Raw genomic sequence first — 27,746 nt, forward strand, 5'->3', positions numbered from 1 at the left:
GAGAGTTCAAGGCTAGCCTGGTCTAGTGAATTCCTCCTGGACAGCCAGAGCTACACAGGGAGATCCTGTCTCAAAAATAAAGCAAACAACAACATCAACAAACACCTAATAAACATCAACAATAGAGAGTAAGATGGGATTCAGGAAGGAGAGGGGGGAGGGAGGGAGGGAGGGAGGGAAGGAGAGAGAGAGAGAGAGAGAGAGAGAGAGAGAGAGAGAGAGCACGAGAGAGCAGTCCTGAAGACAAGAGCTAAGACAAGAGAGGCCCAAGTCAGTCATGTTAGTCTAGGAAGCAGCTAAAGCCTCAACAGGTGTGGGCACCAAGCTGCCTCTTCACTCTGCTGCGGAGGACAGACAGACACACAGGATGTACCCCCAGACAACTCCAAAGCAAGCAGCCCTGGAGCCCCCAAGGTGAAATAGAAAACTGGGGCAAGAAATATAAAGCAAGATGTTCATGGTTTCTGCATGCAATGCCTTGGGGGAAAATGACTCTGGAACCCACAGGAAGGAGACTCTTAAAATTGAGGCCAGGAATATTACTAGGGTTGGAGACGTGGTAACAGGTCCCCCTGTTACAGCAGAGAATCTGAGCTCTCAGCACCGACACTAAGTGGCTTACAACTCCAGTTCCAGGCAATCTGTCGCCATCTTCTGGCCTCCAAGGGCACCTGCATTCACGTGCATATACCCACACAAGAGACACTGTACACAGTATTTAAAATAAAATAAATCTAAATAAAAGGAAGAGAAACTAGGCTTGACTATTTTACAATATAAAATATGACTCATTCTAACTGGAAAATCTGAACTTTAAGCAATCTTCTTCCTATCTTTAATTCAAACACTGAACTTGGGAACTATATAATAAAGTTTGTTGAGGTCTGATGAAAGGCCACATCCAAAATTACTTTTGCTTCTCAGAAGTGTGTCAAGATCATGCTCGAAGGTAATCCCCACTAGGACAAATATGAAACTAGAGTAAATGGAGCCAAGGGCTGGGGTTAAGCTTAAAGAGAAGGATGGAGAGACTTGGCCAAGAGAGACAAAAAAGATCAACCAGTCTATGAGTATTCACTGATTCAAGTCACGTAACCATATTTGTAGTGGCATCCTGGGAAAGAAGTCAGATTTAAGGCTTTGTCCTTGACTCCAAGGACATTTTTAAAATGTATTTAAAAATAAATGAGAATCATTTATTCATTCAACAAACATTGACTGAGCACCCGCTAGGCTGAAGTCTGGTGAATATGAAGGAATTATTCTGGATTGATTATATTGTCTATTCTGCATGCTTTTCATGTTCAAAATACTTTCAAAAAATTATTTTAAGTGGTAACTATACTGTTCAGTTTCATTGTTGGTTGGTAGTTACTGCTAATACTATCGATTTTAGCATTTTTCTACATATAATTATTTGGGGGTTTTTTTTGTTTTGTTTTGTTTTTTTCTGAAGCTGAGGACCGAACCCAGGGCCTTGCGCTTGCTAGGCAAGTGCTCTACCACTGAGCTAAATCCCCAACCCCAATTATTTGGGTTTTTTAAATTGATTTTTATTGAGCTCTCCATTTTTCTCTGCTCCCCTTCCTGCCTCTCCCCTCCTTTTCAACCCTCTCCCAAGGACCCCATGCTCCCAATCTACTCAGGAGAGCTTGTCTTTTTCTACTTCCCTATTTGGCTTTTTTTCCCCTTAAAACATTTATCTATTGTGTGTGCACTTGTGCCACGCATGTGTGGTCATCAGAGGCCAACTTTGTGGAGTTGATTCTCCCCTTCCATCATGTGATTTCTGGGGCTTGAATTTAGGTTCTTGGCCTTGGCAACAAGTGCCCTTACCTGCTGAATCATCTCATCTATACCAGGTTTTAATAGGTAAATAAATATGTATACATACATACATATATATGTTCTCAAGGCAGAACTAGAATTCACATTAAATTTCCAATTGATCCTAAATTTTAAAACTCTGAAAACAAAGGTTTGAGGGTGCGGAAGTGGAAAGTTCTTACCTCCTATGCATGGGGCCCTATTGTGGGGCCCCGGTATTGAAAACAAGGTGAATTTTTGCTCTCATTGCTCTCTGAACAGAGACCCGGTCACATCTGCTGGTCATCCAGTCACCCCGAGTCACTTTTAGGAAATTGTAAATAGCGACCTACCAAGGAGCAGGGTCAGATGTAATTAGATGCTGCGTACTCCGAGTTCCTCCTACACCGGGCCGCTTCTAAAGTGGGGGACGCCCAGTTCCAAAGGAAAACATCCGAGAGATGATGGGCTTCCTTTGCTGCACTGAGGGCTACAGCGGCAGCCTTTCCGGATAATGCCCGTGGCGATGTCGCTCAGCCGTGCCTTCAGGGCTGTCCAAATCCCAACACAAACTCTCTGGCCAGTGGAAGAGTCACATTCAAGCAAAGATGAGAGAAAGAGGAGCTATTAAAGTCAAGAAGAAAGAAGGGGGAGGAATTTGAATGCACCCCTTTCCCGTGTGTTCTCATCAGGCGCTCTGACCACCCACCTAGCTAGGCCCTCAACTCCATCCTGCTCAGACTGAGAGCCTTGCCTCCGCTGTTCCTTTGAGCCCTTTCCCCTCCTTCCCTTCAAATTTAAATTGAACAACTGTCAAAATTCCAGATCTGACTCCATCCCAGGCCTTTGGGAAAAAATCAAAAAACCAGCAAAGACTCCCCAGCTTCACAGTGTGCCCAGGACCTGCAAGGAAACAAGGACAGGCAGCTCAGGCCTGGAGTCAGAAGCTCCCTTAACCAGTTTTGCAGGTGATTCCCCTGTAGGTTGAAACCAGTTGACACTAACAGCAACCACAAAGGAACAGGGTCTCCAGGTGCAGCCAAGAGGCACCTGTTGGCACCAGCCTGAAGCCGACCCCTAGGTATCACGTGACTTCATATGACTTGCTTCTTAGAATGCCCTTGTCACCTACTGCCCCTTGTTTGGGAGTTCATTGCTATGTTCCCTCTCCTCAGGTAGTGCCCCTGCCTCTTTGTACTAGAAAACAAATTAATGTAAAAGCATTAAAGACTTGCCACAAGGGGTATCGCCACACTTTCTCTTACCCATGCCCACTTGGCCCCGGATTCTCAGCAACAGCAAAGATGGTTGCTCTGATGTTCGTGTCCATCCATCTTGGTCCCCTCAGCTTTAGCTGTCAGGAAATGCCATTTTTTCCTTTTCATTTGAATATACCTCTGCCGCGGCCTCAGCTACTTCTGGTCTCTCTCTCTCTCTCTCTCTCTCTCTCTCTCTCTCTCTCTCTCTCATCTTTTAGTCAGCCTCCCAGGTTTCTCGTTCTCTGTTCTGTCACACTGGCTGCCCCTCTCTCTGCCAGTCTTCTTTGTAGTTCAGCTCAGGATGTTCTCCTAGACTCTTGCTGTTTCCATTCCATGTTTCCTTCTATGTTTCCTTCCATGTTTCCATCACAAGACACTTCCTCTTTCTGGGTGTTGAGGCTACCTTGGCCTCCTGGGTCACCCCTCACTCCCCGACCTCCTCTGTTCCGCTGCAGATCAAGCGGATTCCCAGCTCCTGCCCAGCTTCTTGGATACAGCCACATGACCAAGGACCTTGCAGGCAGCTCCTCTCACTACCAGGTGTCCCAGACTGATTTCTGGATTTCTTCATTTACCAGCAAGCACCTGACAGGTGCTTGTTCTAGGGCTGGAGATGCAGGAGTAATTGACTGCCTAGGGATGGGGGGTGGGAGCGGAAACAATAACTAAGAAATTGTGTTAGGTGGTTGTAAGAAAGTAGTGGGATCTAGAAAGCAGGGAGGTATACTCTTCTATGGCAGGGTAAGAAAAGTCCCCATTTTGATAGCTGCCACTTGGGTATAGACCTGGAGGAGAAGGAGGCACAGTGTAGAGGCAGGGTGGGGGCAGGGGTTCCAGGATGAGGGACGATCAAGCAAGGCCAACGCAGGGGACTGCAGGGATGGCCCCAGAAATGTGAGGGGCAGCCCAGAGATGACAGAGGGCAAGGCCTAGGAGGCAGGAGATGCCAGGTGCAAAGGCTCAAGGATTCTCTGAGGAACTGTTTTTACAGCTCGTGGAGCACCTGAATTTTGAACAAGGGGCAAGCTCTGACCTGGTGCTCCTGGGTAAGCTCGACTTACCCAAAGGCCAAAGATTGGAAAGTCTGTGACCCTGGCAACTCTCGTTATCTTTAAAAAAATTAGTCTCTAAATACGGCTTAAAGACAAAATTAATTTTCTATTAGGATTTTTATATTTTGTGAGAAGCTCTCACTTTGTGGCCCAGGCTGGCCTTGAACTTGAGTCCTACTTTCCCTTGCACTGTGGGGTCCAGGGTTGTGCAATGATGGGGGACAGACTACCAAAGTCTATTAAACCAGAAGCAAGCTTTATTCCAGAAAAAGAAAAAAAAATCATCATGGGGCACACAAAGTTTCTCAGCTATAGCTGTAGCCACAGAGATCAGACTTCTGTAGCTATGGCAGTGGGGGCTGGAGTTGGGCCTTCTCTTATAGGAAAATCAAGCACCAGGAGTGGGTCAAAGAGCTTTTACATCCTGGAGGTCAGCCTTAAAGTCACATTACATCTTAAGGTTTACAACTTTTGGTTATAGGACGTTAGATTGCTAGCTTAGGATGTTCGCGAAAACCTATGGCTGTCACTGTCCCTGGAAGAATGCAAGGTCACATAGTGGGACAGTTAAAAATGAAGGGTATACAGCAGAGGGTCCCACAGAGGCAAGAGTTAGAAGCTAGTCTTCGTCTGCAGTACCTGCCTAGCTGGGAAGCTGGGAGGTGGGAGACAATAGTTAAAAGTTTATCTCTGTACACAGAGGCTGCCAGGATGTCTGCTCTTAAGGCAGAAAGTGTTTGTAAAAAGTTAACAGTGGCTGCCAGTTTTATTTTTTCCCCCAAAATGTGTTTGGGCTTACAGCTTTTTATTTCTATATTCCTGGACTGGACTATCTATCTATCTATCTATCTATCTATCTATCTATCTATCTATCTATCTATCTATTTTGGTTTTTCAAGACAAGATTTCTCTGTAGCTTTATGGAACCTGTCCTAGAACTCGCTTTTGTATACCAGGCTGGCCTCAAACTCACAGAGATCTGCTGCCTCTGCCTCCCGAGTGCTGGGCTTAAAGGTGTGTGCCACCACCGCCCTGCTGAACACTTTATTTCTATCTTGTAATCCTGGACTCCTCAACATCACTGTGCTGGCCCAATACCATTATTCTTGAAGTCCTAGTTAGCAATCACTGACTGTCTATAGTGCTATAATTATAAAATAAAATTTCCAACTACAGAAAATAATGCAATATTTAAAATTTGATTAGAATCCAAATCACTAAGGTCTTAAGGTAAGACTGGCACTAGCTTGTGAGCCGGGAGTCTTCTAGTTCCAGGGCTATAGCAGGCATGCCTATGGCTTCTGATGAAGTCCCAAGGACAAAAACCACACCGTAGCCGTCATTTCATACAGGGAATGGCAAGACTTGCAAGTTGACCAGGTCTGGGCCCTGTGTGCTCCAAAGCCCTGTGATGTGTGTAAGGGCGAGTCCCAGAGCAGACAGAGCTAGTTCCCCAGCTCGAAGGCCCTCCTTCTGCTGGCTGCCTCACCACCTAACCCTGAGAAGTGAACAGTTGTGTTCCTATACGAACACAACTTCAACACAACATGTTCCTGTTTGAACACATTTCTTTTATATCAATTGCAAAAGAAATCAACTTCCTTTCCAAAGGTATACATCGTGATAATTAATGTCTTAACTAATAGCAAAAATTGTTCACCTGCTCTGTGTGGGGTGGGGTGGAAAGTTTGGGAAGTTTAGGCCAGAGAATCCTCCAGGAAAACTGGTTATTCCTGAAACTTCAAAAACATCCCAGTGCATATAAAGAAAAGAGTACACCCAGGCATTATCTATCTAAAGAACTGTTTATCCACGGCCCAGGGCTGGAATGTTAATGTTGCCTAATAACCAAAGAACGTGTTCTATCCTGAAACCTTTCTTTGTACATCCAGCTGGGAAGTGCAAGAAGTTCCTGGCCACCAAAGCACAAGGCACAGGGACACCGCCTGGAATCCTTGTGGCTCTGGCTCTGGCAAACCGGGATGCTAGGAAGAGGCAAAAACAAAAACAAAAAACCCTGCCTGGTCTCCAGTTTTTAGTTCCTACCACAAGGATCCTTGGGTGTGAGGAAACAGGGTCTTGAGAAAGACCTAGACAAATTCCACCCTGGGGCATCTGATCGCGGGACTACTTTTAAAGGCAGGAGATGGATATGGAATTCAGGGCAAGGGTTGTTGTGGAGGTGGGGAGGGGGCTGCTTGCAATGCCAGCACGGGGCTTCTAGCTAACACACAGGAAAGCAGACCTCCAGGAGGGAGGGACCCTGGGAGATTTGCGAGTCCAGGCTGAGAAGTGGGGCCGTGACTGAACTGAGAGACCTGCAGAGAAGGAAGAAGATGTGATACAGTTGAGAGCCCCAGCAGTGGCCCCTCACATGCTGTCTGAAATCCCATTCAAAGGGCACATCCTAGGGAAACCCTGCCTGACACTACAATGGAAGCTGCCGGGTAGGTGTGCTAACAATGATGGAAAAAATACATTCTCCAACTAAACTGAAACTCAAGCGGGGGTGGGAGTGGGGGTGGGGAAAGAAACGAAAGGTATCCCAAGAAATGGGTTGTCTTTGTAACTCCCTCTAAACAAAATAAGGTCCCTCACAAGTCCAACTTCGATGACTCCCTTGAGAACCACCAATCAAGACATTAAACCTAAGCCTGTACAGACCCTACCTAGTGTGGGGCACAGGCTTCGGACAGCCTCAACTAGCAGGCAAAGCCCCTCCTCCCACAAGCCACATTCTTTTTCCAGCTGCGCGCCAGACCCAGAGCCAAGCTGGAGCACTCCCTAGGGACCAGCAGGAATGCAAAACAGAGCAGAACTGAGCTCAGGGAAGATTCCTATCCAAGCGAGTTTTTATGAGGCTCACAAAGGACGTCAGAACAACCAAGACCCACTGGAACACGGCCCCGTCTGGAAATCGCTGAGGGTGAATGAAACGCTCCAGTTAATTAGAATTTCTCTTTAGAGGGAAGAGAACACTGTTCAACACAGCTATTAGCTGTTTGGATATTGGGAGAGAAATCCGGTAATTTATTATGGTTTGAGGAAAAGTAATAAGACTCACTTATGAGCTGAGTTCTTAAAACCTCAGCTTCATTTTTATGCATTCATGGGCTCTGTTCTTTCTTTCCTCCTCTTTCTCTCTCCCTCCTCTCTCTTCCCTCTTCCCCCCTTTCTTCATCTCCCCTTTTTTCCCCTCCTCCATTGAATAAAATCTCGTATTGGGGTCCAGGTTGGTCTTGAACTTGTGCCAATTCTCCTGCCTCAGCCTCCGGAGTGCGAGGATTTCTTGTGTCGCATCACCATGTCCAGCTTAAGGCTCTGTTCTTCACAACACGGTGAATGCCGCACAAAAAGAAAAAAGAAAAGCGAGTGCGGATGAAGCTGTGCTTCCTGATCCCAACCCTAAGCCCCTGTTCACGCTGTCAGAGAAAGGCGCAGCTCTAGGGGAAGGAGAGAGGGTTCAATCTGGAGCCAGATAGGAGTAACCATGGCCCAGGAACACAGATTTCAGGTCACCCCAAACATGTTCCAATGGAGAAACAGTTTCATAAGCTTTTATTTTACAGGCTCTTTCCAAGAAGATGTATGGGAATATCGGGTCAGAATAGCACAGCAAAGCGGGTTATTTCGGATGTTCTCTGCCGACATCCTAAGCTTTGGGTGGGCGAAAATCAGTGGCCTAAGCTAACACCATAGGACAGTCACAAGGGTCGATCAGACCAGAAAGGGAGAATGGCAAACGGCTAGTGTTAAGATTCCCCCCGGACCCGCAATGTTTCAGCCCTCCACGTGATATCACCACACTCTCAATGCCTTGTTTCCACGTTTCTTCAGCTATGCTAGCTTGAGCCTTTCAGACCTAGGCTGCAAAGCTTGTTTCCTGGACCTTAAAGACCATAATTATGCAAGAGATCAGTGACCACAGACTATCACTGAACCCTGGCAAGATACTTTAGCTTCTGTCATACTGAGGCTACCAGGGTGACAGTATTGGTGTCAGCATTCAGCTGAGATTCCAGTGTGAGGAAACCCAAATTTCTGGGGGAATCTCAGAGGTCCTTCTTTGGTATCAAAGAGAATCCTTCTGGATCTAGAAACTTCTGGGAGGTTCTGGTGGGCAGGAAGAGAACCCGTAGCCCTATGCAAGAGGCCTCTTGCTGAATGGCAGAGAGTAACTGAACATGTGTTCACAGGCAGGTATAGCAGGGCAACACTCAGCTCTGGGTTGCCAAGGAGCCCGGTCCCCATTGGCACAGCAGAGAGGATATCTTAAATCCTTCCACAGAGGCGTTTTCTGTGTGTGGTGTTGGAAGGTGGGGGTGGTGGCCTGGTGCTTAGCTTCAAACTTTAGGATTGGTATGGACTCAGCAGATGCTTCCATAAACTAAATGAACTAATTTCAGTTCCCAACCTGCTGAGAGCTTATGTAACACAAGGCCTGTGGTTCGGCTTGTGCCTTGGCTTTTCCATCTGTTTAGTATGCAGGAGCCCCAAGATGAGGCCCATAAAAAGGTTCTGAAGAATTTAGAGTTGCCTCTGTATTGTTTGTTCTAAATTATGGGCAGATGTCAAACCGTCAGTGTGACAATGGCACCATTCTCTTCACTGTCTTTCTTCTGACCAGAGACTTCTCTAGCTTGACACCGTGGCTCATGCCTACAATCCTAGCACTCTCAGGGGCTGAGGCAGGAGGACTGCTGGGAATTCAAGGCCAACGCCAGCCTGAGCTACAGAGCGAGACCCTGTCTTAATTTCTCTTCCTGATGCCATGATAAACTACCAGGATAAAAGCAACTCAAGGGAGAAAGGAAACATTTACCTTAGCTCACAGTTCAAGGCTAGAGCTCCTGGTGACTGGGAGGTCCAGACTACAGCCAGTCACGTGGTGTGCACACTCAGGAAGTGGAGAGCAAGGAATGCTGCTGCACAACCCCTCCTCTGCATAACCAGACACTGGCACTCACCATGCAGGGTTTCCCACATTAAAGTAATCAAGAGAGTCCCACGCATACGTGTCTCCCAGGTGGCTACAGATTTTATCAAGCACACAATTAACATTAACTGCCGCAGACTCTGCCTCGGAAAAACTCCAAGCCAACCGCTTCTCCAGCTTGCGAAAACCTTTTCTTCCAAAGTCAAAGCTAATTTCATTGTGTGATATTTGACATTTTGGAACTCGACTGGGCTGATTTCCAAGAACTGAGCATTAAAAATGTTTGTTCTCTGTTTTAAATAAGACGACTTTCCTATGCTACTCCACAGCAATTCATTTTAGTTGCTAACACAGTAACCCTTTCTCTAGCTTTAAATTTAAATTCTGCTAATGACTACAGCTTTACCCATGACTGCCTGAAAGCTTTTGCACAACAAAGCCCTGTGATTTTTATCTTATATTTCTATTTAATCTTCCTAACAACTCAATAGGTACTACATTATTCCTTTTCTATGTCTGTACAAACAGACATTAACCCAACGAGGATGTAACAGAACCAGTCTTTGACCAAATCTGCACTTTCCAGCCCTCCCCTTTTAACTGTGTCAATGATCGGACTATAAAATAGACCTAAAGACCAGCGGGATGGGCAAAGGTGTTTGCCACACAAGCCTGATTACTTGACTTTGATCCCTGGAACCTCAGAAAGGTGGATGAAGAGAACCAGTTCCACACTGTTATTCTCTAACCTCAGTGCATCCACTGTGGCCAGTGTGTCCCTCTCGATCAAATAAAATAACAATAAAAATAATTTTAAAAGAGAACTTTTTTAGATCAATTTTTTACACATGTGTGTATGGGTGCTTGTGGAGGCCAGAAGAGGGCTTGGGATCTCCTGGAGCTGGGCTTACAGGTGGTTGTGATCACCAAAGGTCTTGGTGTGGCGCTTGCACCATGGGAGAGTTCGCGAGTTGGGCAAGGGGTTGGAGATAGAAGAGAGGAGGAAGGAGGGGGGACAGAGAGGGGGAAAGAGAAGGGGGAGAGAGGAGAAGGAGGGAGGGGGAAGGAGAGGAGAGAGAGGGAGAGGGAGAGAAAGAGAGAGAAAGAGAGAGGTCATCCTTGAAACAAGAATGCCAATTTTATTGTGTCCCAGGGCAGCTTATATAGGGCTGTCCTTGACTAATGGCCATACCTTAGCTCTCAGGATTTTTCAGCTACAAGCCCACCAGAAACTACTCCCCTGCCATCAGGAACTCGTAAGGGTCTTGTGCCCAGAGCAGCTGCAAGCATAGGAAAACAAGTTGTTTACCCCGGCAGGCAAGGGGTCATAGAAAGTTCAGGGTCTGAGGGGCTGCAGTCCCCAACATCTTGGGAACTTGGGTCTTCTGAAAGAACAGCGAGCGCTCTAACCACTGAGCCATCTCTCTGGCCCCACAGCAGAATTATGAAGTAAGAATCATCAACAAACTCGGGTGTGTATGAATGTCAGAGCTACTCATTTTCCTTTTTAAAAAGTTTTTAAAATTTATATACACATGCATTTTTCCTACCTGTATGCCAGTGATCCACATGTATGCATGCAGTGCCTGCGGAGGCCAGAGAGCTCTTAGAGCTGGAATTATGGACGTCTGTGAGCCCCACTGTGTGCATGGGGAACACAACAGAGCCTCTACAGGAACAATCAATGACTGAACCATTTTCTCCCAAACCTTTTTGAGACACTGTCTTAGCATGTGTGTGTGTGTGTGTGCGCGAGCGCACGCGCGCAGATAGGCAGATAAACAGACTTATGAAGCAAGAATCATCAACAAACTAGGGTGTGTATTTGTGAATGTCAGAATACTCATTGTTTTCCTTTTTTAAAAGTTTTTAAAATGTTTTAAAAAGTTTATGTATATGCAATTGCCTGCCTGCCTATGGAGCAAGAGAGATGGCTCAGCATATAATATCTAAATCCTTGGCAAGACTTGTAGCAGTCTTCCTGCCTCTTTTGAGTGCTGGAATTATAGGCGCATAATCACCGTGCAAGGTTCTAATTAGCTTAGAATAAGAACCCCCAAAATGACTGTCAATCCTCCAGAAGTCACTGCTGCCTCTACCTCAGATGACCCCATTTGATGTTCTTTAGAAACCAAATCGGATGAACATAGACACACAAGTTTCTGACATTCTCGAAGCCAAATAGCAGCAGCTAATAAGACTGAGACAAAGCAGAAAAGAATACTGCATGACGGGTCGGTGCTTGTCATGGAAAGATAATTCTTAAAATATTTTAAATATTAGCCAGGCATGATAACATATACCTCTGATCCCTGCACTTGCAAGGCTGAGGTCAGTCTGGGCTACTCAGGGAGTTTGAAACCAAACCGAGCTGCATTTAAGATGTCTTTTAAAGATAATTCCCACTGTCGGGCATCAAAAGTCCCTGCATCAGCTCCTGCCTCACCCGATCTGCTGATTGCACCTGGGCGTGAAAAACTTGTTCTGTGGCTACCGCGGGGCCTTGGCAGGCTCCACCACAGGTATTGTCTTGTGCCTGAGAGTGAGAACTGTCTAGTATCATCACGCTGGCTGGAGGCAAAACTCTTGAGAAACAAGTCGACTTTGGCTTGCAACCATCTACACATATAATTAGTCTCCAGTGTTCCAACAGCACAAGGGGAGTTTATCCAGTAGCCGCGCCACTCTAGAACGGGGAGAGAAATGTTACACTGAGCTTGCAGGCCAAAATAGCCGGCTATAGCTCAAAAGAATTAAGAGTGTTTTAAATAACTTTGAAGCAGAAGCTGACTTCCCACATCTTCCCCAGGACTTGGCATATGGGCAGCTTGACACTCACCCTACAATTAGGAAAGACAGCGTGTGAAATCAGAAAAGCTGCAAGAGTTCTGAGCTAGGGATCAAAGGAATATGCATATAGAGTCAATCTCCTAGAGCCATCTAATACTAGCCGGAAACACCGAATCAACTTCATTTCCCGTGTTTTCAGTGACTGGTCAGTGTCATCCAGGAAGACAGAAAAACAGAGCTGCGTTGTCAGCTGACAGTTAGGGTTCTGTTCCCTACCCTGTCACTTAGCAGAGTGGGATATCAGCCAGGGTTGTGAGAGGACTCCATACATGGGATCCGCAGGGGCTGTTTTAATCAGTTCACAGATTTTACCCAACTTGCAAGCTTTTGTGATGTGTACCATTTTTATCTGGGTCAAATGATTATTCTAAGATTCTTTGATGCTTTGCTTAAGGCTAAATTGTCTCAACTTTGAAAACCACTAAAGGGCCCATGGAAGACAGCCCCCAACCCTAGTGCAAACTTCAATGCTGGATCTAGATTTCTTTTTAGGCATAAGTGGTTATGATGTGTTTTAGTTACTTTTCTATTGCTGTGATAAGACACCATGACTAAGGCCACTTACAGAGGAAAGGCTTATTTGACGCTTATGGTTTCAGAGGATCAGAGGCCATGAGCATCATGAGCGGAGCATGGCAGCTGGAAGGCAACCATGGCACTGGAGAGTAGCTGAGAGCTCATATATCTACCCACAAAATCAGGCAGAGAGTGTTTGCTTACTGAATAGGATTTTGAAGTTCCAAAGCCCACCTCCAATGACACACCTCCTTCCACAAAGTCACAGCCCCTAATCCTTTCCAAACGGTCTCACCAACTGAGGACCAAATATTCAAACATTTGAGCATATGGAAGCCATTCTCAGTAAGGCCACCATAGGATGGCTAATTTCATTGTCATTTATCCTCTGGGCGTGTCTGTAAGAGAACCTGAATGTGGGAGGTGCTAGTTTATAGGTTATGATTCACATTGAGTAAAAAGGAAAATATCAAAAGGCCATCTGAGCATGGGCATTCATGCCCATCGTTCAAACTATGCACACAATGTCACCAGCCACCTCATACTCCTGTCCCTAGATCTTCCCTGTCATGATAAACTGAGTCCCCAGACAGTCTGCCCAAAGGAACCTTCCCCTCCTTCAGTGACTGTTGTCGGGTATTTTTGGCACACCAGCAGTAACTATTATGATGGCTGAAATCCACACACTCACATATTCAGCTGACTTGCAAACATCCATCCATTAACCCCAAGCCCAACATTATAATCCTTTATGTGTGCAACAGAAGACAGGCACATTGGATGAACCTAAAACATAAATCAGTAAGGCAGGTTGAGTTTGCACAGGGAAGTAGAACACGTTGTCGTTCAAGTGAGGACTGTTGAAATTCGCGCCTCCACTTGAGCGATACTGGTACGGTGACCAAGGCTTCAATGAGGTCCAAGTGGTGACTCCAAATTCTTCACTAGGAAGAAGTGTAGCTTCAGTGTTAATCTCTTTAGCTATTTCACTGTCAATACCATGCAGGCCCTGGTACTTTAAATGGTCATCAGTTTCTATGACTAAAAGTTCACTGGTAGGAATCACCGGTACAACCTGAAATGGATTGGAAAGTTGTCTGAGCTGGTCCATCCAGCATTCACCAGTTGGCGACAACTCTGTGCCAGGAACAGAATCAGGACGTAAGCTGTGAAGAGCAGTGGATGTGCTTGAGCTGAGGACTTAGATACGATTCAGCAGATTCTCAAAGATGAAGCACTTTCCAGTGCTATGGAGAATGTTCTGGAAAGTGAGACACCAGCTGCAGAAGCCAAATTCTGTGCTGTGGGATTAGAAAGGAAAGGGTGAAGACAGTGATGTTTTAAGAATGAACAGGAAGGAATGGAGAAGGTTTCAGGGCCAATGTGAATGAAGAGAAAGAAGGCGGAAAGAGGACGCATCGCAGCTTAGCCTTGGCGTTGGTGTGGGATGCCTTCCTGACGGTCACTCATCTGCTGTGTGATTTTCCCCCTCACAGTACCTACTAATCGTTAGCTAAGGCTTTCTGGGAACAGGCAATCTCTTAATTAACACACCTCCTGCTAATTATGAATAGCAAGGTATATTGTCTATTACAGAAAGCTGGGGTCGTTAATGTCTATTCATGTCGTTAATATGTAGGCAATGCTGTCTATATCTGTACAGGTGATACAGGTACATGCTGCCTCCATGGGTGAGAGAGAGGGGCCCACCCATGCCTTGCACAGGGAGGGAAGGGTTGAGTTAATCACCATCTGCCACAGTCTCTGGTGGCTCTCTGAGCTCTGCAGACTGAAGTCTCTATAGCTACATTTTCATACATCAGCTGGCAGCACTGGGGCACCACTGCACTTAGCCATCAGACGTACAGTTCCGCGTCCCTGAAAACTCACAGCCACCCTGCAATGCTGAACAAGTCTGTCACAGACGATGGAAGGCCTTTCCAATTCTCAAGGTATTTCATTCATCCATGGAATAAGCAAACGGTGCTAGGAGGAGAGCCAGATGCCATTCATTGCATGCTTAGATGAGATGCAAAGGGCATCCCTGCATCCCCTGCACTGAATTTGAGGTTAGAATGCAAAGGGCATCCCTGTATCCCCTGCACTGGATTTGAGATTAGAATGTAGAGGGCATCCCTGCATCCCCTGCACGTGAATCACAAGCCTCAGCAGCTTTCACTTCAAACTGTAAGACTCAGTTAAGCAGCCCAGACCTTCTGCTTACACAGTTCCCACCCCGTCTATCTTAGCTCTGCTCTGAGAGGGAGCAGCTCTTACAGTGTAGGGTCCTACACAGGACATGTGGGAGGTGTCCAGGCCTGACAGGAGAGAGGAAGGCTTTCAGTACCCTGCTGACAGTAAAACATAATGGTGACATCTCCGGGTATTGCTAGTGCAGGAAACTGGACTGTTAACAACATTGTCTCGGGACTGTTCTAGGTCGTCTCAATTTCTCAAAAAGTATTTTCTTCTCTTGCCATTTGTTCTGTAGCAGAAAATCTGGCACAAACAACGTAGTAAACTAGCCACATAATCACATTATCCAAGTGGCTAGCTGACATGGGATGGTGTCTTGGCCAGGTATGATAGCTTCAAGTTAGGGGGTTAACCACCTGTGTTTCTGCACAGTAGCTTCAGAGTGAATGCACGAATCAAATAAACAAAAGAGAAGTGGGCCCTGACTCAAGAGCAGCCCTTGCTTTCCCCATATTCTCTGTAAGCTTGGTCCTAGAGAAGGAACTAGAGAAAGCTGAAATCACTCCTTTTTCATAAGAACCAACAAACAAGCAAAGACCTCCAAAACATCATGGGAAATTCTACAGGCAAAACACATTGGTAAAATAAGAAATGTAATCACTGTAACCACTGTAATATCCCAAATATTAGCTATGAGTCTAGAAATGGCTAGCTTTTTTATGGCCTAGCTTCTTTCTTGAAAAGGGGAGCGCACTAGAGTCAGGGCATTGTAGCTCACATCTGGAATCCCAGCACTTGAAGGCTCAGGCAGGAGGATGGGCACACGCAGAGCTCCAGGATAGCCTGGGCTAAAGAATGAGAGTCCGCCAGGAAAAAAAAAAGGATCAAGAGGCTAGAAAATGCTAAGCAAGTGTGAGAACCTGAGTGTGAATATCCAGAACACACTTAAAACTGTGTGCACAACCACATGTGCAAAACCAGTATTTCTGTGGCAAGATGGGTGGAGGAGACAGAGATCCTGGAAGCTTGCAGGTCACATAGCCTGGTGTGTGCAGTGCCACACAGTGAGATCCTGTCTCAGGAAAGGTGGAAGAAGCCCGAGGCTAAGAATTTTGACATAAAATCACCTGTGTGGCCCATAGGTCTACCCTTTCAGTGCCTCCTGGTGAGATGCAATCCTCATTCTATGATGAGAGCAGTCCTGGCCCTATGGTGGGATGCAGTCCTCATCCTATGATCTGATATGCCGAAAGATCCCAGGCTCTAAGCTTCAGGAAAAAGAAATGTAAGTAGCAGAAATATCAAATGCACATTTTGTAATTTCTTTCCTTCCTGATTCTATTTATGAATTCTTATTGTAAAACATTCACCAACAGTTCACGGAAGGAATTATTTCATAAATAGAAGTATAATTTAATCTTTATGCAACTCATTCTGCAGTGGGTGGAACAAAAATTATGCTTTTATCAAAAAACAAGGCTTAAACACAACTCTGCATTCAATCTGAGAAAAAATTAACTTACACTCATAAAGCAAAAATTAAGCTTCCATAAATAATAAACTTTTTAAAACTCATGGTTTATCATTTGAAGAGTTTGAGAAATCAGATATTTCTAGTTATAAGAATCATGCTTCCTTTTTATGACCCTGTGAGCACAGCACCACAGGATTCTATGGAACATGGAGGGAAAGAGGGTAAAGGGTGCGGCTCATCTAACTGGGGGCTCAGTTGCTCCAATTTATCTGGAGAGCAGAAGCCTGGTTGGGAGTCTGAGGCAGGAGAATTGTGAGTGCCAGGTGGACAAGGCTACAGAGCAAGATGCCCACACCCCTGCCTCTAAAGAAGGGCAGACACGGCTCTCACCGTGTCTTTGGGCAGCTCCTCTGCGGCTTGGTACATCCAGAAAACAGTATTTTATTAAGGAAATGCTGGAACCACGGGCCACAGCTCCAGTCAGTGCTAACGCCTCTGGTGCTGTGAGAGGGTCTGGATCCAAGGGAAAGCGTGGCTTCATTTCCTCAGCCATAAAGCTCTGGAGCTCAGCTACCTCGCCATTCATGTGCCAAAGCCCTGCCATCATTCCGCTTCAGCATTTAATGCTTCAAATTCGAGTTTACAAGACGCATAAGTTCTTTGCTGGCTGTGTTTACTAAGGGGGATCAAAGCCTCTCTTTGCTTTTTGACTCTTTTACATCTGCAAGTGACACTACAACATTTCAGATGACAGTGTCTCTCCACTCAAGCATTCAGTATGAGAAAAATGCCTTCCTTTCCAAACATTTACTTTTCCGAAGCCCAAATATTTCCCAAACCGTAAGATCTCTGCAGTCACACGCATTGTCCCTCTCTTGGTCATCTTCAAGAGCTTTCAGCACACCATTCTTTATGAACACACCTTACAGAGAGGATGGCTTCCAGTGTGTGGTGTTTTCTGATGAACACATCAGGGTGCCAAGAAAGAAACAAGGTGGGTACCCTTACATGATAGGATGATGTGTGATGATGAGGGACAAATTTTGTGTCAAGAACTCACTAAATGACTGGGACAGCAGCTTGCAGAGCACCACGTGTGATGTTTCCTGCCATTTACACAGACTTGCAGATGTTCACATCTGTAGCGTGTTAGCAGTTGCGGTGCACAGCAAGAGACTGCAGAGTAAACAAACTAAATTTCTGAAGGCAGGTGCTTTTGGAGAAGGGAGAACCAAGCTACCTGGGTACCAAAGAGATACTGAGAAGCACCTCTGTAGAAGAGAAGATGGGAACAAGAGGGTCTAAAGAGGCTTTGGTACTGCTGTTTTTAATTAGATGATGAAGCAGATGAAAGAAAGGGTTTATATTACTTAATGATTTATTATTTATTTATGTGTGCAGGGGTGAATATTGCTCTGTGTGCATAGACTCATGGAGGATAGAAGAGGGTGTCAGGTCCCTTGGAGCTGGAGGGATGGGCAGTTGCGAGCTCAGCATGTCAATATGGTTGCCGGGAACCAAAGCCAGGTTCTGGAAAAGAGCAGGATGAACTCTTTAACCACAGAGTCGTCTCTCCAGCCCCAAGGTCTATCTACTCTTGAGAGGAGAGTACATTGTCTCATACTTTGCTGTCCTTAGTTGTATTATTTGTACTTTCTTGTGTTCTTAATAGTAGGCTACTAAATAATAGCAAGGGTATCTAGGATTAACATCTGAGGATAGTAATGAGTTCCTTTTAAAAATAGGGTCTTTCTATGGAGCTAGACTGGCCTGGTGCCTTGGTCCTGTTACAATCCTGAGTTCCTGGGTACTGGAATTACAAGTATGTGTCACCATGGCCAGCTTCTAATGATGATTTGGATGATCAATTCCACAGAGAGCATTTCCCAAAATGCACTGGGAACATTCCTTACAAAACATGCTGAGAGCCACTCCCAGTATGAATTTGGAGACGGCAAGAAGAACAGAGTACATTTGTTTCATCGGTGATTGCGAGGAGTAGAGGAAAGATGTGTGCTATAGAGATAGCTATTCCTACACAGTCTACATTCCGGGCTTGATAGGAATAATGATTACCAGAAACTAAAGCAACCTATTCACGGATCCTAACCACATGTAATGCAGCTTTCTGCCTCTTCTCAGGTTACTCAGCATGTCAAATTATCTTGCTTTAAGCAACTCATAATACAGGGCAGTTATATTAAATGTCTGAAATATAAACACATCCATATACAGGGAACATTCCTGTAGGGCAGAGCACTCCTAGGCAAGTAACTTTTATATAGGACTCTACACACACACACACACACACACACACACACACACACACACACACACACACACACACACAAATCAATGAATTAATGATTAAAAATGTGAAATGTATTTTTGATTTAGCTTCGATTTTTCCACTTGATCTACACAGAATCAGAATATTTAAAAACATGAGTTCTTAAAACATGTCAGTGAGCAGTGATTGGCAGGAGACTTCACTGCCGTGGGTGTTGTATGGGGATTGGGGTCTCCAAACACCCCACTCTAGAGAGGCTTTGCCCGCTGCACCTGCACAGGAAGTATGAGTACAGACACAGTGGGCACCCCACCGCATTTCCCAATATCCACCCCAAATCCAGATTTCCTGCTAAAGTCTCTGTTGAAAAGACTGGAGACAAAACCCCGCTGTGACCCGCTGTAGGAACAGGAAGAAATTCTTACGGAGTAAGTTGGGGGAAATATGAATGGGGGAGTTGTGGAGCAGATGTACAGAAAGTAAACTCCTGGAACTTTGGGAGCTTAGGCAGAAGGGGCCAGAGTTCAAGGCTAGCTTTGGCTATCACTGAGACCCTGTCTTAAACCCCGACAAAGCAAAACAGAAAGGCAAGGTGAGACCCTTACAGTATTTTATAATAGCTGTAGCGAATCAAGAAGTGGTTTTTGCTTACATTTTCAAAGGAGAGAAGAAAAAGAAAAAAGGAAGACATTCAAAGGAATACATATGGTTACCCATGGTGAGAAGGCAAATTCTGGACGTTCATCTGGACATTTTTTGGAATTATGTAAATGTTTTATGTAAGAAAGAACTCCAGGGGAAAAGAGAAAATCCTTGAGACAAAGGAACGTTCATGCAGGTGAGTGAGGTAAAGTCTTCCAAGTGGTCTCTGCCCATGGAAAGCAGCTGCAGCCCACCATCCCCTGGGGAAGCAGTGCCAAGGAAAGCTGCAAAGGGGTTCTGAAGCCCAGGCTGGCTGCTGATAGGATCAGCTTGCTCCCTAACTGTAAAAGAAAAGCCTCGAACATGGAAGAGAATTGGGACAAACAAGGCACCAGGATGCAGAAACAGAGGTTGCTCTCTCTGCAGAGAGAGCACAAGAAAGCTCCAATGTTTTCAAGGGCACAGTGGGCATCGCCATCACCAGGTTGTCCACAAGAGGACAAGCAGGAAGGGAACTGTGAGGAACCCCGATGTTAAACACAAAATATCTGAACAATGAACTCACACACCAGAACAGGTGACGATGTTAGTGTGTGCACCTGAGTCCATATGTTATTAAAAGCACAACATTCTCTTTTTATTGTTGTTGTTTTTTTGTTTGTTTGTTTTTTCGAGACAAGGTTTCTCTGTGCAGCTTTGGAGCCCATCCTGGGATCTCTCTTTGTAGATCGGGTTGGCCTCAAATGCACAGAGATCCGTCTGCTTCTGTCTCTTGAGTGCTGGGATTAAAGATGCAAACCACCACTGCCTGGCTTCACTGTATTCTTAATATTAGCATGCAATTTTATTAAGAAACATAAACAGGAAGTTAAGCAGTAAGCAAAAATAGCTAAGGAAAGTGGAATCTGAAAAACCAACCTCACAATTAAACGTAGAAATATAAATTAAAACTAGGTATTTTCCATCCTCCAGAAATGTAAAAAATAGCACTGCTATTTTCGCTATGTATTTCTGCAAAACATAATCACTCCATGTGCCTTAAGGTCATTCATTGATGCTTGAGGCTCTGACACACACCAGGAATGTAGCAGTCCTGGTCCTGAGTGAGCCGGCTCCGATCTGGGCAGCTTGATCTCAGGAGGCTGCCGTCTCCGAGCCACTCTGATGGCTAGTTCGTCCTGGCTGTTGGAGTGAGGCTTCACCTTTTCCTGAGTTGGCTAGATTGTTCCAGTGTCACAGAGACTGGTTTCTCCAGAGTCAGCAATCCAAGAGAGTCAAGGCCTTTCATGACAAGCCTCAGAAAACCACGTGATTGCTTTCATCAGCTGATGGGATGTGAGAGCCAGCTCTAATTTTGTGCGGAAGGGGGAACAAGAGCACGGGATTGAGGAGGCAGGCTATACTGGCTGGCTGCCACTGCCGCAATTTAGCTTTTGCAAAAAAAGGAGGCCAGAGCTGTACTTTAACACCATTGCTAAGAGTGTAGTCACCAACATTTTGAATGCATATATCTTTGCACACGTTCTATGTGAAACATGGAGAATGTTCTACATAGTAATGCTAGCAATAATAAAAAGGGAAAATGGAACTCTGCAAATAAAGGGCCATGTATAAATTACAAAATACTGTGCTGTCAAATGAGACTGGAAATGGACATATTTCTAAAACAGCACTAAGAGGGTGCACGTCCATTTAGAGAGAGAAAAACCCCACACACATGAAAACTGATCTGTGTGTACACAGGTGAAGGCCCGCAGCAAATCCTGGGATAACACATCAGGAATCTTCTCAGTCACTTCAAGTAATGGGGTAGAGTTGGGGGTAGACACAGCACTTTTGAGATCTAGGACTACCTTGTTTGAATTAAGTTAAAATAACTTTAAAACTGGTAAGCTGGTGTGAGAGCAATCCAGTGTGTTTCTGTGCCATGCGCTGCCAGGCCATACAGTAGCAATTTAGCTTTCTGGAACTCCTTCTGGCTGACTTGTGAATTGCCTGTTAGTTAGAAACTGCAGATGGCTAAACAAGTCTTTAGACAACCAAAAGGCTGGGTTTGGTGGTTTGTCTCTGTAATCCTAGCACTTGAGAGTCTGAAGCAGGAGGATTGCACTGAGTTTGAGACTGGCATGGGCAGTCTCAAACTGTCTCAACTGAGCACCTGTCTCAAAACAACGAAGGCTGGGGAGGGGAGAACAAATGAAGAAAGATAGTAAGCTCTCACTTGTTGCAGTTAGCTTCCACTTCGCCTTTCAGTTGATGTCTATACACTGGGATAGGACAGCCCTGCTATCTAGCGTTGATGAAGCAGTTCTGGCAAATTTAGAGGAAACAACTATGTGTAATAAATCAGCTGGAACTTGCATAGTCTTATTTGCTTAGTCTCCATTTTTCTCCAAAATATTTAAGAAAGGCACACCTGAATATATTAGCTTGTGAGATTTCCTCAGAACCTAAGGAAAACCACAACACTTCTATTATTACAGACCCTTAGAATTTAGAATAACTTATAGAGAAGTCAGAGGTTCTAAGAACAATTGTACCTTTCCCAGTCACTACTGCTATTAAAGCATTCCAGAAACATCCATAAAATGGTACCCATAGGGGGCTGGAGAGATGGCTCAGTGGTTAAGAGCATTGCCTGCTCTTCCAAAGGTCTTGAGTTCAATTATCAGCAACCATATGGTGGCTTACAACCATCTGTAATGAGGTCTGGTGCCCTCTCTGGCCTGCAGGCACACATGTAGGCAGATATTGTATGCATAATAAATGAATAAATATTTTTAAAAAATGGCACCCATAAACTCTTGAGTCTGTAGCTTTACATTCTGGGAATAAGGGATTGGGACAGAATCTTGTTTGTATTGCCATTTACTGAACTCTTTGGACAAGTCATTTAACTTCTTTGGTCTTGAGGTTTTTTTTCTTTTTCTTTTTTGGTCTTGTGGTTTTTTGTTGTGAGAAAATGACAAGTCCAAGCTAAACCATCTCTAATCTTGTGGATCTCAAAATTCCACGGCAAGGTGAAACATTTCTCTAGGTGTCTCTCAGTTAGAGGCATTTCTGTCCTTGTAAACTGATCTAACTTGCTTTGAGGACACAATATTTAACAAAACACCAAAAGGGGGCTGGAGAGATAGCTCAGTGGTTAAGAGCACTGCCTGCTCTTCCAAAGGTCCTGAGTTTGATTCCCAGCAACCGCACAGTGGCTCACAACCATCTGTAATAAGATCTGGTGCCCTCTTCTGGCCTGCAGGCATACATACATGCAGACGGAATACTGAGAATACTGTATACATAATAAATACATCTTTTTTTTAAAAAAAATTAATAACACTGCACTGCAGAGAAAGCAGTCAGTGCAACTGGTTGGGGGGAGATGTGGGATTTACAGTCTTATGAGCAATGACCACCAGAGCAAAAGGTCAAACTATCAGAAGTAGGATCAGAGACTTGGCCTGGTGTTATTCCTGGACCCCTCTCATGCATTCTGCAGCTATACAGGAGAGGGTTACTATGCAAGAGCATAACTACTCTGTGAAGTGTGCCCTCTGTGAGCGCCTGGATTATGAGCGAGGTTGGACTGTCAGCCCGCTTGCCTAGCTCACCAGCTCCCTTACTGCTGTACCTTCACAAACTGAGAATTTTCTCAGATTTCCATACCATCCCTCAACAATTAAGATATATATTAGTGTATATTGGTCTCTCTGCATTGAAACTCTCACGGGAGACATTTCAGTGTGGAACCTCGGGGGCAGCTCGGAGTTAAAGCACTTCCCTAGCATATGCATGGCCCTGAGATCAATCTCCAAATGTCCAACTGCCCTTGCTCCTTCCTCACTCTGCTACAGACCTGGAGGTTTCCGGATCTCAGCGTTGAAGGCTGAGGCTCAGCGGAGCTCATGCTCTAACCAAGTCACAGCTTCTGTCCAGTCTCTCCAGCTGCAGGTGCCTAGCCATTTCGGCTGCTATGAATAATTCCAAGTCTAAGAGTTCCATAAGATTAATATTCAAGACATATCAACAAGTTCGGATACATAAGCTATTAAAAAAAACTAAACAAGGCAGATGATTTTAAAGACAGAGTCTCATGTAGCCAAGTGTAGCCTTGTATTCTTTCTTCATCTTCCTTTATTCAGTTTATCTGATTGTTTTACATAGGGTCATGCTAGAACGTATTTATGAGAAAAAGAGAAATGTAAGTTTTTAGCAAGGGAGTAATTCTCAAAAATTGGCCTATAATTTAAGAGTTGGTAAATAGCTAAATATGCTGATTTAAATAGGAGAGATAAGGTTTAATGACAATTGCTACTCTTTCCATGATTCTAATATTTTTACTGAATTGGCATTAAAACGTATAACTAGAAACAGATTCACAGAACTTAAATTGTGGTGAGCTACTCCATAGTATACCAAGGCATGTCTCACATGTGATCTGCTTTCTGTCTAGTGGCCAGATCTCATTGACATTACTTACCTTTCTCAAAGAATGCAGTTTCAAAGTCAAGAATACTTTATTCAATGAGGTAGCTTATAACTCAAACCTACCAAGTTCCCATACATTATGGAATTTGCAATGTGTCTTTGAATTTAAGTTGTGTTAAATGTTTTCAGAACCTGTGTATACTGAGGTAGTTTTTAATGTTCATCATACCCAGAAAAGCCTGTTTTTAGTCAAGATAAGCACTGAAAGGTATAAGACAAAATAATCTGCTTTATTTTTTAACTGTCCATACATTTACAATCATAAAAACCTTCATGCATATAACTTAAGAGATACTTGACTTTCATATTTATTCAAAATCAAGAGTTTTGGGGAAATCTAATCAGAAAACATTAAGTGGCTAGCAGCCCCAGATTTTACAAGTCATGAGCAGCTTTAATCACGAATCCCATTATTTTCTCTTACAAGTCTACCAACCATGGTTAGATTAGAATTTCATATGGTTACTCTATGCCAAATATCTTACACCAAAGTTTAGTCACAGCTAGAAGTGAGTTTTTAATTGAAGATTTCTTATGGTCCACACTATGAAGATACATTTTAATGAGGATTACAGGATGTATAGCCAGCAAAAGAAACCTGTTAGACAGGGCAGTGAACTGCCAACTAGACGCGCATTGAGCTAACACCCAACTGGAGGCCATGGCCAGTCCCTGACTGTGGCCAGCTTTTCCCTGAAGTTCAGGTTTTCAGAGGTCACTGAATTCTATAATTATCTCCAGGCCATTTTCTCCATGGTCACTTAAGCTTTGCCTAAACAGCTGGGTATGTTGCCAAGCAACTTCTCCATCTCCTCTGCTTAACTCTGCTTCCAATGTGACTTCTGTGGCACCAGAAAAGTCATTATAGGAACGAATATTTTTATCTGTTGGAGGGAAAAAAGAATTTGCATTTGAGTTTTGGTAATCTGAAAAGCATTGAGAGGTTTGAAGCACACTTCTTATAGGACTGACACAGTTTAACCCTTTAAAAGCAGATATTTTTCTTTACAGAAGAAATTTATCCTTTGGAACAAAGAAATTATTTTTTCTTCCTGCATTTGTTTCACCACACACACACACACACACACACACACACACACACACACACAAATGCACTCAAGCACACACACACACACGCACCCATCAATCTGTCTAACACAAAATGAGATGAAATATTTTACCATAGCAATGTGAGCAACTGTTGGCACATCTCAGCCAAATGCACGCAGCCCAGAGGTGTTGAGCACCCTTGCACCCACCTCCCAGCAGGTTGACTTGAGCTGCGTCAGACCGCAGTTTCCACCTCACGGATCCACTCTCAAAGCTCTGGCTACTCGTTCTGACAGAAACGTTGTCTATTTTCAGGCCAGCTGACCCACACTCAAACTTCCAGGAAATATACGCAAAAGATGATCCTTCTTTTCGGGCCAAATACACCTAAAAGTCAGGGCAAGTGGGAGGGATTTTCAGAAGAAATCAAACACTGTAGAAAACTAAAGTCTCATCACTTCATGAACACACAATCATTAAAAATGAAATTTTCCTGACTAAAAAGACTGTCACCGCCTTTTCCGTCACCATCAGCAATATTTCCTGTGGCATCTTTTGGTATGCAGAAAGTTATCACAGTACATGTGTCCCCTCAACTACAGTCTCTCTAGAAGTTCATTTTCTAAAGGAAGCATCAAGAGGAGCCATGATGAGTATGAATTCTCCTTACAAATGACTGATGAGTTCGGACTCAACTCCTCAGTCAGGATTTTCAGGCCTACTTTCCTACAGTGAGGCCACAGTCTCTCCATGGACATGACATCTGCTCAGCCACCACTAAGAGCTGTCAAGGTGACACACAGGTCTGCCCTGTTCGCTCACAAGCAGCGCTCCTTCCCACCTTAAAGAGTCACGGTGTAAGGAGCCCAGGTCACTGGCTGTTTCCAGTCTATCTTGCCACAGGAGCCCTCTGTGTGTGTCACGAGACTCACATCTATACCTCGGCCTCTGTAGGCTGACCCACACTCCCTGGGCATGAGCCTAAGAGTCTCCCTCTATTGGCCCAGTACTCACTCACTGTGCTGCACTAGCCAGACAGGACAACACTTGCATCTGGCTGTGCCTCCACTGCTCTGTCCTAGCCTCTCTCAAGTCTCACTTCCTCCTTGACATCTGCCCAGTCTAGCATGTATCTCAGGTCCCAGGCTCTTGCCTTAAATCTAAACTTTCAGCATCCAAATCCTTCACAATCTCATCACGCCCGGACTTGCCAGCCTTTCCTCACTCCAGTGTAGTAGTTTCCTAGGCTTCTGTCTGATATAACCACATCAAAAGTGCTCTGGGGTTACAGGCTCTGGACTCATGAGGAGAGACTTCTAATAAACATGAAGTAATTATCAAGTATTAATATGTAATTATATAATACACACAAATGGGCAGATATTCAAATTTGACTGGTTCATTTAGAAACACATAACTGATGCTTTGTAAATATGGGGCAAATGGCTGACAGGACCATATGAGTCACACCTACTGTGGCAGCGTCTTACTATATGTAAGTACTATTTTGTATTCTAGTCTCTGTAATTGGGTGAAATAAACTACTATTATTCTACTTACTCTATTTTTCTCCAGGTTAAATATACTTGTGTGGGTTGATATCTACTTGTGGGTAGATATATTTGGGAAGAGGGAATCTTAATTGAGAAAATTACCCTTCCTGATTATTCCAAATGGCAGAAGAAAGTAGAATATAAAGAAAAACATGTGGATCTATAGCTCTTAGTTCATATTCAACAGTATAAGTATGGTTCACATTAATGTGGAAGGGATTGAAAACAATAACTTACCAGAAGCTAATGCTGCCTAGTATGGTGAGATAGTGTTTCTAAACTGTGTTTGTAGGAAAAAATTCAAGAACACAAATCTGAAAACATACAGAAGCTATGGCTAGTGATGAAAACTTTATTCTGCAACAAAGTGTCTGGAAAGTGAAGCTGTACTTGGGGTACATTATAGATGAGGTATTTTGTATTCACCTGAGTAAGGTGAATACAAAACTCAGTTAGAATCTTAGTGCCAGATACTCCAGGCTACTAGTGACTAGAACATGGTAGAATAGAAAACAGCATATATAAATACAGTGCCAGTTTTTTTAAAAAAATAAATACTAGAAAAATCAAGTATTGAGAAACACATCTCATCTGAAAATCAGAAAAGCAGTTCACTTTTTATTTTTAGCAATTTAAGTTTATTCTAATGAAAAAATATGAATGCTAGATAAATTCACTTGCTTAAAGGGGAGCACATTTCGTTAACACTACAAAATAAACTGGTTACATATATATGCATGAAGGCAAGTCTATGGAGTATGGTCTTGATTAGATAATGTGGGAGGGCCCACGCCTGGTGGTCTTTACTGTATAAGAGAGCAAACTGAACTAGTCATGAGGAGGAAGACGCAGGCAGCCCCCCCCCCCCGCAGCTGCTCCCATGACCTTTGCTTGAGTTCCTGCCTGACTCCCCTCAGGACTACAAAGGTGTCAGATGGAACCCCCTTTCCTCCTCAAGCTGCTTTTGGTAATGTTTTATCATACCAATAGAAACCCTAGCGAGGACAATACTCATTAATGTGAAATGTTATCAGAATTAGTAAATTAGAGATAATATATCTATTGAACAATCTTTCTCTAAGAAGATGGTCATGGGGGTTGGAGAGACGACTTAGCTGTTAAGAGAATGTTTTGTTCTTAGAGAGGACCTGAATTCCATTTCTAGCGCTGACATTAGGTGGCTCACGACTTCTGGTGTCTCTATCTGCAGAAGATCTGATTTCCCCCTTCTGGGCTCACTGCCACAGGCACCTGCGCAGCACAGACAGGCAGATCTCTGCATTTCAGGTCAGTCTAATCTCCACAGCAAGTTTCAGGTCAGCCACAGCCAGACAGCAAGATCCTGCCTCAACCCTGCCCCAGGATATGTATAGTCAACCATTGTTTGCTGTTCATAAGCTCAGATGTGTGGAGCTGTCAAATTCATGTAAGTTCAGGACTACCTCACTATAGCACCCTCTGGTGTTCACAATTTCCCACTCTATGTTTTTCCTGTAGCTATTTGTAAGGAGAAGCTGGGACCCTGGGACCCTGGGACCCTGGGACCCTGGGACCCTGGGACCCTGGGACCCTGGGACCCTGGGACCCTGGGACCCTGGGACCCTGGGGCGGTGCTGTGCTCCCTGGGAGTCACTGGTCTC

At 44.4% G+C, this 27,746-nt stretch overlaps 1 protein-coding gene across 5 annotated transcripts in view; it reads right to left on the bottom strand.

The window, feature by feature from the left end:
• Positions 1-23,712: 23,712 nt before the first annotated feature.
• The window catches only part of Ngly1 (N-glycanase 1), a 48,056-nt gene continuing 44,022 nt past the window's right edge, over positions 23,713-27,746 (bottom strand). For 4 of the 5 annotated variants that reach the window (XM_048421453.3, XM_085687901.2, XM_048421449.3 and 1 more), the window contains 2 exons: positions 24,763-24,940; positions 23,713-24,387 (listed from right to left, as the gene is read on the bottom strand). In XM_048421453.3, the coding sequence (XP_048277410.2) occupies positions 24,212-24,387; positions 24,763-24,940 (354 nt within the window). In that variant the 3' untranslated portion in view covers positions 23,713-24,211. The remainder of the gene's footprint in view (positions 24,388-24,762; positions 24,941-27,746) is intronic. The other variant, XM_085687902.2, reaches the window with a different exon arrangement.

This window comes from Myodes glareolus, chromosome 5 (genome assembly GCF_982192425.1).
Source record: "Myodes glareolus chromosome 5, mMyoGla1.1, whole genome shotgun sequence".
Classification (NCBI taxonomy): domain Eukaryota; kingdom Metazoa; phylum Chordata; class Mammalia; order Rodentia; family Cricetidae; genus Myodes; species Myodes glareolus.